The following is a 16851-nucleotide window of genomic DNA, read 5'->3' on the forward strand; positions in this document are numbered from 1 at the left end:
TGCACTAATAGGCATGGTAGAAATATTTAAAAAAAAAATATATATTTCTACCATGCCTATTAGTCAAAAATTTCTATTAATACAAAATATATAATAATATAATATTACAACATTAATATTGCTACTTAAGGGATTACCACCGCATATCTAGAGACCTCTTGCGTATGAAATTTAGAAACATAATATTTCTATGAGTGCGAACGAGATAAAAAAGAAGGAGAAAATCTTGTTTCTCACTTCAACTTGAGTATTTAGACAAAGACAAAAATTTATTTTTATTTATTGTAAAATAAAAAGGTCTCAAGCCCTATTAATTTTTATATCAAAACTTTCCTTATTGTTTCCTCTATCTATCTGTAGTTTTTGAAAAAGTTATCTGCGTTTTCCATAAAATGGCTAACCAGGTTCCTAAAAACTAAACCAGACTCTCCATAAGAACCTATGTATAACCTTCAAAAAAGTAGCCTACTTTAGTAATTAATTACTGAGTGATTAGCTACAAGAAAATTATCAAAAAATTTGAGCGTATGTATTATTATTTCATTAATCTGCTCAAAAAATTTCAAGGCTCTATCTGCGTATTTGATTGGTGGTGGTAATCCCTTAATATTGAATATAGGTATTTCTCCCACTTTTTTTTTTTCTCATACTTAACGCGAGGCACTACCGTGCCTCTTGATATAGTCTACATGGTAAAGTAGATAAGGTTAATGAAGAAGAATCATACATATATTATAGCTATCCTAGATTAAAAATTTAAATGAATATATTGGTTGTAATCAGTTAGCCGACAATTGACGGGCCGACATAAAACTAATGATTGTAATCGATTTGTACTTCAATGTAATGTATTTGTAATTATTTGTAACCCCCCTCATTAATTGTAATTAATTAATTAAAATTCTATGTTGCACTTAGCCGACGAATTATAAGGAACAGCTGTAAAAATTAATTTATGATTGTATTTCATAGGAAATCATTTGAACATTCCAAATATATATTTGTAATGTTTGTCCGAGGTCAACTTTTTTTTAAATTAATTAAATAAACATTTAATATTAATTGCCTAATTAAAGTTGTACGGCGCATGCGCGTAGATTTTTTTTTTTCTATATAGTGTATCAATTGAGATGACAGCTGTAAAAGATGGCGGCGGATTTTTATTTACAATAAAAAAATTTTCAAAAAAAAAAAAACAACAAACAGCAACAAAGAATTATGTTTCAGGGAAATAATTCCTTAGTCACATCTTTTCCTTAGCTACATCTTTTCCTTAGCTACATCTTTTCCTTAGCTACTGCTTTTCCTTGGACATTTTTTTTTTTTTTTAATAAAAACACATGTATTTTATCTATTTAATGAATAAAAATGTCCAAGGAAAAGATGTAGCTAAAGAAAAGATGTGACTAAGGAATTAATGTTGCCAAAGAATATATATTTCAAGCAAATATATTTCTTTAAAACATAATTCTCCGCCTGCATGTTAATTTCTTTGGCAAAATTAATTTCGTATAAATTAACATGTGACAACATCCTTTCCTTAGCTACCATTTTTCCTATAGCTTTTTATTTATTTAAATAAATAAAAAGCTATGGAAAAAATATTAGCAACATTTTTTTTTCAGCAATTTGTCAATATTTTTTTATTTATTTAATTTCAAAATTTTAAATTCTGAAATTTTATGACAAGTTTGTGATTGAAAGTTTATGAACAGTTAGCCGACAAGTAATGGGCCGACAAAAAAACAATAATTGTAGCTGATTGTACTTGGATTGTAGATGATTGTGATATATTTAGTTTTGTTTGTCAACCCCCTCATTAATTTTAATTAATTAATGAATATTTGGAGTTGCCAGATAGCCGACAATTTATAATTTTCAAATGGCTGATATTTTTATAGTAATAAGATGCTTAATCGATAGCAAATCGTTTGTACATCATTATTTTTCGTTTGTCATTGTTCAATAATTTTTATTTTTTTAAATATTAATTAAAAACTATTGTACTATTCATTTCCCTGCAGTCCAATTCACGGGGCAAATTTTTTACAATTTAGGGCTTTTTTTTGCCGCTGATGGCGCTTGTAAAAATTTTTTTTATATAGATTTTACATACAAAAGCTTCACAAGCGCTGTGAGTGGTGAAAAAAAGCCCTAAATTGTAATGCCCTGTGAATTGGACTGCTGTTAATTAGAACTTGCGCGTGCGCGAGTACACTGATAAAAAATGACGACCAAATGTCATGTTGGTGTTGGGCAATGTTGAGGATTAATAAAATGTGTACAATGATAAACAATAACATTTTTTAAATAATCAACAACTAAGTAAATATCAAATTACTATCTTATCAATTCATTATAGTATTTAATAAAAAAAATAAATCAAACTTCAATATCTATTATTTTAACACCGTTGTAACCGCAAGTACTAATTAACAGGGGGATGAATAGTACATAGTTTTTAATTAATATTTAACAAAATAAAAATTATTGAACTATGACAAACAAAAAATAATGATGTACAAACGATTTGCTATCGATTAAGCATCTTATTACTATAAAAATATCAGCCATTTGAAAATTATGAATTGTCGGCTATCTGTCAACTTCAAATATTCATGATTGAATTAAAATTAATTAGGGGGTTGACAAACAAAACTAAATATATTACAATCATCTACAATCCAAGTACAATCAGCTACAATTATTGTTTTTTTGTCGGCCCATTACTTGTCGGCTAACTGTTAATAAACTGATTGAAATTGGATTGAAATAAAAATATAAATTATGCTTTTTTTAATATTATTTCAATTTATTTGACGAAATCTGCTTTTGAGCTGGTAATGTAGAATTGAGACCGATATTGTAGAAAATAAATGGGATTATCATTTGATATTAAAATAACTAGACCTTGTCTGGTGAATCGGGAGGAACTAGACTGCCAAATAAGCCCCTACCGAAATACACGTAGTGCTATACCCGAGCACCCGTATTCAGCAGTCCAATTCACAGGGCAAATTTTTTAAAATTTAGGGCTTTTTTTTGCCGGTGATGGCACTTGTCAAATTTTTTTTATATAGATTTCACATACAAAAGCTCTACAAGCGTCGCCAGTGGAGGAAAAAAGCTTTAAATTGTAATGCCCTGTGAATTGGACTGCTGGAATCAGGTTAGTTTGAGATTTGTAGTTCAGCTTCTAGTTTTATTCATGGTAGAAGTACTACAGGTATGGCAGTAGTCCATGCTTTTTTCGTCGCGTTCTGCGCAGCCTTATTTTTTTCAACCAATCAACAACGCGCCATCGAGCTGTTTTGCTTTTCTTTCTAACACGCAATCTCTATTATAAGATCCTCTCTCTCTAACATACTGTATTGACAACTATTTTTCATATTGTTGTAAATACTAATAAATATATGTGGAGCATGTTTATAAAAAATCAAAAAAATAAAAAAACCAAGACAGTTTAACAAATAAATTATAATATTTTCATTGTTGTTGTTTTTTTTGATGCCACAAACAATAGAGATTGTGTTGTATTTATTATACTTGGATTTATTTATTTAATATAAATAATTAATTTTTATTATTGATGTATGTGAATCATTATAAAATATACCAAATCTAGTTGAATAAATATGATAACTTTTGAAAAATTTAAACAAAACTTGAAAATTTTCTTAACAAATTTGTATCGCGCGCGCATAAAGTCTTCCATTTTTGTGGCGAGAAGGCGACCTTTTGATTGGTCGATTCACAGCGGCCAAACCAGGCTGCGCACTGCCATACCTGTAGTATTTCTACCATGGTTTTATTATATTTGAGTGGTTTGAACAAGGTTTATCATCGGTCAACTAACGGTTAGTTCTAATTTGGTTATTTTTAGGTTTACCAAGGGTTTGTTTTTTTTTTTTTTTGCGCACATTCCAACCTCGAGACGACCGTTTAATAACGGTTCATAAAGGGTTGGACCGTACCGTTAGGGAGTATGTAGCCAACCAAATTAATTAGTAATCTTCATGAATTCCTTAGCGATGTTGTTGTAAATCTAAATTAGTTGTAAATCTTATTAATTGTTATTAATTAATCGCAACATAAATTATCAAATTAATTGTAAATAGCAGAAGAAGGTAAAAAAAAAATTAACAAATATAAGATGCACAGTATGAATCGGCGCAAGTTTATGAGTCCGCCTTTTGGTGGTTAAAAACAGATAGAAAAAATTTTTTTTTTTTACCGGTAAAAAATCTGGTAAAAAATCCAGTTACTGACCAGTAAAAAAACCAGACTCACAACCCTACGAATTACCAGTGATGGGTAATTCGACGATTTTCGGGGTATCATACAATCATACGTATGATACTACATGAAGATATTTGAAAGTGCCCTCTTTTTTTATAAAATGAAGTAAATGATTTATTAAGGTATAATTTACCAAAATTTTTGGGGACGTGTCCTCAAGATACTGCCTATGCTTTTACATGGATATTTTTTGCGTTGCTAACCCGAAATAATTAAAAAAATTGATCTTTCTCGGTCGTTTGTGGCTTATTAATAATACTTTTCCCTAGAGTATCCTATCATTCCGTCTATGTTATTGCTTAATAAATTATGTTCTTGTCATTTAAACAATTTTAATTACTTTTTATCTTTCCGTAATGATTCCGGCAACAGTGCTTTTTTTGTTAGTTTACAAAACTGATCTAGTCGCCATATCAATATTTATGTCATGAATGTATGTGTGTGTATACTGTGTGTTACTATGTCAGCTGAGTTAGAGCTGTTAATTAGCCGGTTATTCATTTTTTTGACGGTTAATAACTGTTATTAACGGTTAATAACCGGTCTAAAACCAAACGGGGGTGGGGCATCGACGGGCATGCGCAAAATTTCAAGCTTCATGATAGGTCCAAAATCAGAGACTAATTTCAATGTTTAATATAATTAATTATTAATAATAAAATTGATAAATTATTATAAATAAATAAATTGTTATAAACAAAAAAAATATAATATTTGAGTTATTTATATGAAATTCCGGTTGAAAAAAAAAAATTTTAATGATACATACTGAAAATAAAAATAAATATAAAAAATAATAATGATTCTGAATAATAATATTAGCAAGACCTGTAGATTCCATATATTATATTTATTAGTAACAATGAATGGAAGAGAAATTGAGACCAATAATATTTTCAATATTATACAATAATATTGTAACGAGTAGAATAATACAAATTTTAAAATATACCATATGTTAACGTTTTTTATATTTTTTTATACCATGAACTTGATGAAAACTAATAAAGCTTTTTATTTTCATTTTGACATTAGTTTGTCAATATTTTGCACTAGCAATTTGTCTTTAAAAAAAAATAAATAAATGGAAAAAAATAGAAATAAAAAACAAAAAAATAAGCAATTTTCTCATGAGAAAAAAAAGAAAAAAAAAAGGACAAACTCAACTAAAAACTAGATGTGTTTTTAAATTTTATATGATTAATTTTTGGTGTACTTTGAACTTTAAAAGTTAATACTTGTAACCCTTTTTTGAGTACAATAAAGCTGTTATCAGCTGCTGAGTAAAAGCTAAACATCGATGCTAAATTTGCTGTTTAAATTTTTCCGCTCTAATGCGCTGTTGCCAAAGCCTCAATACTTGTCCTCATGAAATTGCTAAAAATCGTGTTTTTAGCTTATATTTTTATTAATTATGTGGGATTTAGTCTTATATTTCCATTTCATCCTGATATCAAAAAATTCCTTATTTTTTCTATTAGTTTTTGGGAAAAATGTCGTTTTTACAAGTATTGTTTTTTCAAGTTCGTAGATATTCTCTAACACCACCTCTCATAAGAGCCCATGTTTAACCTCTCTAAATTATGTCAACTTTGAATAATTATTGAAAAAAAAAAAGTGTTATAACGTAAGAGCTTAATTAACTAAAGGCATGTGGCCACTAGCATAGTTTTTCGACCAAGTTCTATGCCATAGCACTTGTGTCACTATATCTCACTAGAAATTTACTAGAAAATGCCCGCCGAGGACTATGTTGAACAAATGCTGCACGCAGCCTTTTCAGCATAAAACTGCTAACTTCACACTAGTTTTTTTTGATACAGCCAACATTAAAAAAAAAAAAAAACAATGGTTAGCGTTGTTAATATATTTGTTTGTTTATATTTACATATGTAGAATGATTGACTGTCAAAATATCAAATTGTCAACAAATATGAAAGATTATATTTTTATTTATTTTTTATGTGTTTGTAAGCAAGTTGGTACAGCTGAAACAATTTCAAGAAACGATTAAAACGCCGCCCTATAGCCGTTATATGTAAACCAGTGTTGGCTAAATGGGCGATTTGTCGAGTTATTTACATTACGTGTAATTTACATGTAATTTACGTAAAAAACGTAAATAATGTAAATAACCCATACCTAGCCCTACCTGACGCCAAATAACCTGTTGTTGTAAACAAAAAAAAAACATGTCAATGTCATCTAGCTTTTTTGTGAGAATAAATATAATAATAGATAAATGAACGAACGATCATAATTATTAGATGAGTTTATATAATATAGTTCATTATAATATTTTAATCAATAGCATAAACAAAAAAATTTAGTAACATGTGTGCCAAAAAAATGAAAGTTAGTTAAAAAACTTAAAAAATAAGCAGAATTTTTGCATATTAATTTTTTTAATAATTACGATTATTAAACTGCAGCACCCGTATTCTCAGGGCAAATTTTATACAATTTAGGGCTTCTTTTTGCCACTGATGGCGCTTATAAAATTTTTTTTATATAGATTTTACATATAAAAGCTCCACAAGCGCCACCGGTGGATGAAAAAAGCCCTAAATTGTAATGCCCTGTGAATACGGGTGCAGTCCAATTTACAGGGCAAATTTTATACAATTGAGGGCTTTTTTTTGCAAGTGATGGCGCTTGTAAAATTTTTTTTATATAGATTTCACATACAAAAGCTCTACAAGCGCCACCAGTGGAGGAAAAAAGCCCTAAATTGTAATGCCCTGTGAATTGGACTGCTGAATGCGAATAAATTTATCGTTTTTTTCAATTAACTTGAAAATGACTTATAATACATTTTCGGTTAGTCTTATAATTAAAAAATTTTATACGACTTTGCATGAACCAAGAATTTTATATTAATATTACACAAGAAAAAAATAATAACTTTTTTGTATCAGATATTTATTAATTACATGTTATATAATTATTTGGTATTCTGTAGAAAAAGTTATAATATCTTTATATTATCTTTAGTTAATTATTAAAATATTAATTATCTGTTAAGCACAAAAAATTATAGTTCAGCCAAATTTTTATTCAGCTATTAAAAATATTTATATATTTGTATTCAACGACGTTTAGTATTATTTTTATTTAAACAACTATAGAATACGTCTTAAGTACAGTTTTTCGGTTTTTAAAACTCACAAGTAACATTGAATGAAATAAAATAATAATGAGATCGAATAAAATTAATAATTTATAATTTTTATATTAAAATTGTTTACAATTTTAACACCTGACATTGTTTACAATTTTTTTAAAATAACAAAAGAACAAATTTATGCTTATTAGAGAATATAATAATAATAAGAATAACTATAAATATCGAGAGTAATGAAAACATAAAACATATGTTTGCAAAATGGCTACGAAATACATAGTTCCAGACTCTCCACGGCAAGGCGCGCAAGTCGTGTAATTTACTATGTACAAAACAAGGTGTAAATTACATATAAATTACATTGTAAATTACAATACCTACCCAACATTGATGTGAACTTTTCCTTCCATAGTGCTATGGCATAGAACTTGGTCGAAAAACTATGCTAGTGGCCACAACCAGTGTTGGGTAGGTATAAAACCCATTGTAATTTACAATGTAATTTACACCTTGTTTTGTACATGGTAAATTACACGACTTGCGCGCCTCGCCGTGGAGAGTCTGGAACTATGTATTTCCTAGCCATTTTGCAAACATATGTTTTATGTTTTCATTACTCCCGATGTTTATTGTTATTTGTTGTTATTCTTATTATTATTATATTCTCTAATTAGCATAAATTTGTTCTTTTGTTATTTTAAAAAAATATATTGTAAACAATGTCAAGTGTTAAAATTGTAAAAACTTTTAAAATAAAAATTATAAATTATTAATTTAATTCGATCTCATTATTATTTTATTTCATTCAATATTACTTGTGACTTCTAACCAACGATATGGCACTGCGGTAACGGTTCGGGCTTTGAGACAGGAGGTCTCGAGTTCGATCCCGACCACCGACGCCATGTATCGAGTGGTAGGCGCAAGCCGGCTGTACTGCCCAGGTTTTTCATGGTTTCCCTGGGCTATAATAGGAATCGGGTACAGTTTGAACGCATTACAAAGTCGACATCCATGTCTGTCGCAAAAATGAGTTGTAGGAATTGACGGTTGGAAAATGTTTAAAGAAGGAGAGGCACCGTGCAAGAAACTTCCTAACAAGAAGTATAGCACGTTAAACAATTCATATATATATACTTGTGACTTCTAAAAACCAAAAGACTGTACTTAAGACGTATTCTATAGTTGTTTAAATAAAAATAATACTAAACATCGTTAAATACAAATATATAAATATTTTTAATAGCTGAATAAAAATTTAACTTAACTGTAATTTTTCGTGTTTAACAGATAATTCATATTTTAATAATGAATTAAAGATAATATAAAGATATATTATAACTTTTTCTACAGAACACCAAATAATTATGTAACATGTAATTAGTAAATATCTGATAATAAAAAATTATTATTTTTTTCTTGTGTAATATTAATATAAAATTCTTGGTTCATGCAAAGTCGTTTAAAACTTTTTAATTATAAGACTAGCCGAAAATGTATTATAAGTCATTTTTAAGTTAATTAAAAAAACGATAAATTTATTCATATTCAGTTAAATAATCGTAATTATTAAAAAATCTAATATGCAAAAATCATGCTTATTTTTTAAGTTTTTTAACTAACTTTTCTTTTTTTGGCACACATATTACTAAATTTTTTTGTTTATGCTATTGATTGTAATATTATAATGAACTATATTATACAAACTTATCTAATAATTATGATCGTTCGTTTATTCATCTATTATTGTATTTATTCTCACAAAAAAGCTAGATGACATTGACATGTTTTTTTTTTGTTTACAACAACAGTTTATTTCACTTATTTGGCGTCAGGTAGGGCTAGGTATGGGTTATTTACATCATTTACATTATTTACGTAAATTACATGTAAATTACATGTAATGTAAATAACTCGAAAAATCGCCCATTTACCCAACACTGCCCACAACTCACAAGGCCTTTAAAGGAATGCACCCCATAGCTGCACCCGTATTCACAGGGCATTACAATTTAGGGCTTTTTTCATCCACCGGCGGCGCTTGTGGAGCTTTTATATGTAAAATCTATATAAAAAAATTTTTATAAGCGCCATCAGTGGGAAAAAAACGCCCTAAATTGTATAAAATTTGCCCTGTGAATACGGGTGCTGTGTTCGATGGTCGTCTCGGCTCAGTTCCGTCTCACTTATGGCGCTAGCGACGTACGGTTGTTTGAAGAACTACAAAGGCACAAAATCTCAATACAGGTGCTTATCTATATCATCACTGTATTAATGCCCCAATAAATATTGTTTATTTACTTTATGCAAACATTAGCTGTGTTCGATGGTCGTCTCGGCTCAGTTCCGTCTCACTTACGGCTCACTTATGGCGCTAGCGACGTACGGTTGTTTGAAGAACTACAAAGGCACAAAATCTCAATACAGGTGCCTATCTATATCATCACTGTATCAATGCCCCAATAAATATTGTTGATTGACGAAATGACGATTGTTGTTGTTGTTCGTTGTCGTTTCAAAATTTATTGTTATTTATTAAAACTTTAATTTTGCAATAACAAAATGAGTTCATAATATTATTTTGATTGTTTTCATCTATTTCCTATGTATGAAAGATAAAAAATTATTGTTCAATAGCACAGATAATAATTCCATCTCCAAAATTTGTATTTTCATTTTTATTTCTTTCATTCACTATTTGCTCTCACCTGAATTATATTTTCTATATTCATTTTGATTATATATTTATCAACTCATTGTAATAGATTATTATGATGACACTGTTTGCATAAAGTAAATAAACAATATTTATTGAAGTATTGATGATATAGATAAGCACCTGTATTGAGATTTTGTGCCTTTGTAGTTCTTCAAACAACCGTACGTCGCTAGCGCCATAAGTGAGCCGTAAGTGAGACGGAACTGAGCCGAGACGACCATCGAACACAGCTAGTGTCATCATAATAATCTATTACAATAAATTAATAAATATATAATCAACATGAATATAGATATAATAATTCAGGTAAGAGCAAATAGTAAATGAAAGAAATAGAAATAAAAATAAAAATTTTAGGGATGATATAGATAGGCACCTGTATTGAGATTTTGTGCCTTTGTAGTTCTTCAAACAACCGTACCTCGCTAGCGCCATAAGTGAGACGGAACTGAGCCGAGACGACCATCGAACACAGCTCATGTGACTTCGGCAGTCCAATTCACAGGGCATTACAATTTAGGGCTTTTTTCCTCCACTGACGGCGCTTGTGAAGCTTTTGTATATAAAATCTATATAAAAAAACTTTTACAAGCGCCATCAGCGGCAAAAAATAGCCCTAAATTGTAAAAAATTTGCCCTGTGAATTGGACCGCGGATCTTATTGCCACTAGAGCCGTCGCTGGTGATAATGTGTACTTACTTGCTTCATTCCGTGAGCTTTAGTAAAACTCGGGAGATTACCCTCCTTGTAGACCTCCATGATCATAGATAAAACGATTGTTTATACGAATTTCGACATTTTATCTCGGTTTTGTATGTACATCCAATCCATCAATAAATATTTAGTGCGAGTCTCATTGTTTATTATTCATAATAACAGTATATAAGTATTATATACCTATAATAGTAAAATCTATCCATTTATGATAGACAATTCAGTGAAGTGAGTTTTTATTACATGTAGATTATCAATCTACGCCCATACACTTAGTCTTGTTCCAGTGACGCCTGAGTATTTTTCATACTTCTATTCCTGTGCGAACACCTACATTCATCAACAATACTTTACGAACTCAATTCATTATGATATGATGATATACTAATTGTGACGAATACCACTTTTTAGGCATAAATATATCTCAACGGACAATTTATTTGAAAATATTATATTATGTTTACATTACAATATTATATTTCTACAGATATAGGTATATAGTAAATGTGTCATTTTTATTTGTACTTGTGAATCATCTTAAATTTCAATTTTTTTCATACAATTTTTTAAATTTATTAATCAAGTTTGTAATCGGTGAATGATCAATTTTAAACAGTGACTGATTTAACTCGATTCAACTGATTTTGGTTGTCTAAATACACGTATAATGTTTGACTAGAGTTTACCCATTTGCTCTCATTTAAAATGAATATATAATCATCTTTAATACGTGATTCAGAATGTCAGGACAAAGTGGAGGACGACTGAAACTCTCAAAGTTAAATGGCCAACTTACTTGTAAATTGTGTCGAGGATATTTTATCGATGCAACAACAATCATTGAATGTCTACATTCATGTATGTTTCTTTGGGAAATCATTTTATTGGAAATAACTTTCGTTCCAACAATAACTTGAAAATAATATAATTTATACCCATTTATCTTAAACTAATTTCAGTTTGTCGAAGTTGCATTGTCAAATACTTGAACACCAACAAATATTGCCCAATATGTGAAGTTCAAGTTCATAAAAGCAAGCCGCTTCTCAATATTCGACCTGATCATACTTTACAAGATATAGTATATAAGTTGGTTCCTGGATGCTACCAGAGTAAGTTATGAAATCTTAATCACATTTACCTTTATTAAAATTTCCCAGATCTGAATTAATATATGCAAAATTTCAATATTTTCCCACAGTTTTAGATAAAATTATTTGATTTACTTCTAGACGAAATGCGATGTCGCCGAGAATTCTACAAAAAAAACCCAGATGCTCAGCGAGCTAATATGCCTCCAGAAGCTCGAGGAGAACCAATTGAATCACACATATATTCCCCAGATGAATCTTTAAGCCTTTCTCTAGAGTATTATAAGCCGGCTTTAAATGAAAGCCCTATTTCTTGTACAGAAAGTGAAGACGAGAAAACAGAATCACCTTTGACAAACAAAGAACAAAGTTTACCTCGACGATATCTTCGATGTCCAGCAGCTGTAACGGTTTTTCATTTGCAAAAATTGATCAGAGCAAAATATGGACTCAGCAACGTTCACCGAGTCGATATTATGTACAAAGAAGAACCACTGTATGAAAACTATACTCTCATGGACGTAATGTACATTTATCATTGGAGGCGAAAAGTTCCACTGCATCTTAGCTATAGGATTTTTGAATTTGCATCGAAACGTTTAAAACTTTCTGATGATAATGAAGACTTTAAACAATCGTTATCGAATGCAGGCATAAGCTCTTTACATTTCAACAGAGTGCAACATGGAGATGCATTAAAAAAAGAATGGAAAGAAGTCCAGTTAAAAATATCTGAAACCGGTGTAATGAGTGTCACAGGAATTACAAGCCCTGACTCTAAGAAAAATGAAAAAAAGGAAAGTTTTGAGGAAGATCAACGACAGCTTGATAAAAGTGTTGACATAGCTAATGCATCAAAAACAGAAAATAAAGGAAAAACTTACAAAGAAACTTCCAGTACATGTACCGGAATTACCGAATTGCAAAAAATATCCACTGATTCACAATCTGGGAAACATAAATTGTATTCTAAGGCTAATGCATGCAACATAAGAATTGAAAAGAATATATCCACAAAAGTTCTACAAAACAATCATGAAAGTGTTTCCGGAGATAACTTTGATCCAGGCAATAATGAAACATCATCAGAAAGCTCCGCTGCCATAAAAAAAAATGAATTAATTTCAAAAAGTTATAAAGAATCACAACACAAAACATCGAGTGGAAGCACAACGAATAATAATAGTACAAATCAAGCTAGTGGTTCTAAAATTGATGCATTAAGTGCGAAACTTCAATTTCATCCAAAAGTTGGTCAAGTTAATAATACATACTCAAAAAGAGGCCAAAAAGAAAGGAAAACAATTCTTGAAAAAGTTCTTAAAAATACAGAGACTAAAAAAAATATAAAAGATAAATCAAATCGAACCAGCGGAGGTGGAATCATTGCGAACTTATCAAATAAATCGCAAGTAAACACATCACAAACCACATCAAATGCTTTTTGTAGTCTATCATCTGTACCGTCAGTTTCAATTTCCATTACATCTCGCAGAAATGCGTCCCCAGATCGTGTTAGGGATTCATCTGGATCAGCCACAGGACTTGGGTCTGCTCGCATTGACAATTCCGAAAGTTCCCATCAACGCCATCAACGACTGAACAATATTTCTACTGATAATGAAAACCTTGTCAGCATTGGACTTAATGTTTCGACTGCTTTAAGCCCGTCAAATTCCTCAAATTATGCTTACACTGTTCAGGACTTCGTTAATAACGCAATGCGAAAGAGTACTCCAATAAGCATTTACACGATTCCGACTTTTACGACTGTAAAAACTCCCATTTCCAATTTATCAAACAACAACTATAGTATTAGCAATGATATCACCAATAATAATAATAACAATAATACTACTAATGAGGAGTTGTGCGCTACCCCACCTTTAGGTACAGGAAAATTAAATAATTCTCAGTTAAATTCAGAAACAACAGGATGTAATTCAGTAGTTCCACCATGCCCAGACGCGATCCCAATTTCTTTAATGAAGCCAACTGTTAGAAAAACTGAAATTATCGCCAAAGGAACTAATTTGAACGAAATTTGTGCTAAAATTGGAACTTCAGGATCAAAAATAAATGACATATGTGCTAAAATAGGAGAAACTTCAAAAGAAAGAGATAAAAATAAATTAGAGATTAAAACAAGACCTGAAATTCCAGATCTTCTGAAAATATCAAAAAAGACTATGAATCCAAATAATGATTCTTTTATTTCTATGAATATTCCTAATGTACCATGTTACACACCCAGTAATACTTCAATTTTCGGGCCAACCGATTCAAAAGCTAATAAATCGATATATACATCGTCCGGCCAACCAACAACAAGCTCACTTTCAATAACATCACAACCCGTGTCGAATATTATCTTCAAAGGAGGAATCTCTGCTGTTAAAAAACTATCGCAATACAAAACCCTTCGAGACCCTCCGAAAACATGGAATCCTACGTTATCGAAAAATAGTTACGTAGCGTCAAAAAATCAAGCAAAAGAATTGCACCAAAGCCAAGGTTTTGTGTCGGGGTTCGAAAGTGGTAGTGGAAATAAAAGTGGTGGAAATGGAAATTCGAAACCGATTGCTTCAAAGCCAGCTAAAATTTTCAAAATGCGGAATGTACCGAGATATTTAGGAAATCCTGCATCCGGAGTCAAACCAATGTATGGAGTGATGAACGAAGGGTTAGGACATAGCAAAGAAACAGAACAAAAGCTAGCTAAAGAACAAAGTCCAGTATCAACTGTGACAGGAAGTCATCGAAAAAATTGTGTATCCAATATCTCTGTAATTAAAACGGACCCAAAAACTATTTCACCAGTTGCTTCAACAACAAAAAGTCCAATTGTTTCACCATCTTCGTATTCTCCGAGTACTAGGAGCTACCAAAATACACCTTTTCCAAGAGACATCTGTCATAGCACGAACTCCTCATTATCACCAAGGAATTCTCCAGTAAATATAATCTCAACAAATCCTTTTATTCCATCACCAACACCAAACACAAATCCACGATTGATTTACTCGCATTATCCACCACCATTTTCTGAATCAACAAAATTCACGAATCCGTTGATTCATTCCCCAGTAGGAACGGCATCTCCAAGTGCTTTTCACAGCAGTTTGCCACCTTCAATTAATAAATTGTATCAACGAACAAGTTACATGTCTTCATCATCGAGTAGTTATGGACAAAATACAGCTTCTCAAGCGCCAACAGTTCAACGCTCACCTTCTCATTCAGCCCCGCCAAAATCGCCGAAAACAGCAGGTTCGTCGTCAAGTTCTAATTTCAATCTAATTAAAACTGAGACACAAACTAATATAGATTCTACAGGAAACGCTAATAAAGTCAATCAGCTCGTAGATAGTCAGAAATCTAAAAATGTGCCTGCTGGGGTTGCGTCCGATCTTTCGAAAACTTCTTCACCTAGCAGTAAGGTAGTATCATCTTGTATCAACAATAATCCAGCAAAGTCATCAGACGAATACTCAAACAATGCAAGTAACATGAGAACTTCTTGTAGCAAGATAATCAATGCTTGCGAAGACTCGAAAGAAGAGCCTGAAAATAAAGACGAAGAAATTTCTTCTAAAATGCAATCAAATGAAAAGACTGAAAACAAAGAAGTCAAAGATAGCTTGAACAATATTCCGACGTTTAATGAAAATGAACTATCTAATAACAAAAAAACTTTAGTGAATCAAGTGCATATTATCGAATCTCGAAGTAAAATTATTGAAGAATTGAATATAAATACTTCTGAAACGACTTCATCTAATTTGAGTAACCATACAGAAACAGTAAATTTGCAGACGGATGAATCTCCTGGATTATCTGTAACAGAAAAAACAAATGAAATTGTTAAGGATAAAGAAAGTGACAGCACAGATCATTCGTTGACGAATGATTTAAAATGCGATAGCTTGGCAAAAACTTCTGAACAAATTCAAAGCAAAAATCCACAAACTAAGATCCAGGAAAACCAAGCATAATCCAAATTTGTGAAAGCCGATCTCGATTTATCAGCCAGTCAATTTCAATATAGTCTGAGAAAGATGGAAAATAGAGTAAATTTGAAAATAACGGAATTATGATGATAATTTTGTTCGAACAAAAAAAAAAAAATTTAATAATTATGTTAAAATACTGATAAATCTTTTTTTTGTAAAATATTTTGGCACAATCTAAGAAGTTTGTAATGTGAGTACCAATATTCCTTGTTTATAAAAAAACAATTTTTTCTAGTTTAGGCAACTAAAATGATGCAATTTTGTAAATAATATATATTATGCGTGAAAGTTCCCGTGTACGGACAATTATAAAATAACAATAGAAATATAGATTAGAAATCTTCATTTATAGTTAAAAAACGTTGAAAATATGGGTTCAAGGATGAATTATAATATTTGAAATTTAAATGTAACCTGGTGAATCACTTCTAATGTTTAAATGTTTTATTGAAATCGCTTTTTATTAATAGTCAGTAACTCCTGTGGTGTATATTATCTTATTGAATTGCTAATTAAAATTATGTATTTTCATTTAACCATATAATGATAATAATCAATTAAAAGGATGACTGAATATGTATTGAGTCAGTGTTTTTAAAAATTTTGTTCTTTAAATTCAGGTAATTAAACATAATTTCCATTATCGTTTTCGTACTTTTCTTTGAAAGGCTTTTTCAGTAGGGATGTGTGATAGTCGAAAATTCGCGGTAATATATCGATGACATTGACTGATAAAATATATATCTGAAAAAAATATCAATATATCGATACTATCGGATAAATAATATTATCAAAATACAGAGTGTCCCAATTTAATGTGTTAATAAATTTTTTCTTGATGAAAATGCCTTAAATTGAAATATGGGCCAACACAAGTTGTCCTGTTTTAC

At 30.4% G+C, this 16851-nt stretch overlaps 1 protein-coding gene across 2 annotated transcripts; it reads left to right on the forward strand.

The window, feature by feature from the left end:
- The first annotated feature begins 10813 nt into the window (after positions 1–10813).
- Positions 10814–16081, forward strand: LOC122851924 (probable serine/threonine-protein kinase DDB_G0282963). Of its 2 annotated transcripts, XM_044151430.1 has the most exons (3): positions 10814–11715; positions 11817–11969; positions 12090–16081. In XM_044151430.1, exons 1-3 carry the CDS (start codon positions 11598–11600, stop codon positions 15941–15943), a joined length of 4125 nt encoding a protein of 1374 aa, XP_044007365.1. In that variant the 5' UTR covers positions 10814–11597; the 3' UTR covers positions 15944–16081. The 2 variants fall into 2 exon arrangements, with proteins under 2 accessions (XP_044007365.1, XP_044007366.1); XM_044151431.1 differs by lacking the exon at positions 10814–11715 and having other exon boundaries at positions 11853–11969; positions 12059–16081.
- Positions 16082–16851: the final 770 nt, after the last annotated feature.

The sequence above is a fragment of the Aphidius gifuensis genome, linkage group LG3 (assembly GCF_014905175.1).
Source record: "Aphidius gifuensis isolate YNYX2018 linkage group LG3, ASM1490517v1, whole genome shotgun sequence".
In the NCBI taxonomy this organism is placed as follows: domain Eukaryota; kingdom Metazoa; phylum Arthropoda; class Insecta; order Hymenoptera; family Braconidae; genus Aphidius; species Aphidius gifuensis.

Excerpts from the sequence above, each read along its gene's own strand:
- LOC122851924 (XM_044151430.1), top strand. The coding sequence starts at position 11,598 with ATGTCAGGACAAAGTGGAGGACGACTGAAACTCTCAAAGTTAAATGGC. Across the intron at positions 11,716-11,816 it reads CATTGAATGTCTACATTCAT|TTTGTCGAAGTTGCATTGTC; the intron begins GTATGTTTCTTT and ends AACTAATTTCAG. Across the intron at positions 11,970-12,089 it reads GGTTCCTGGATGCTACCAGA|ACGAAATGCGATGTCGCCGA; the intron begins GTAAGTTATGAA and ends ATTTACTTCTAG.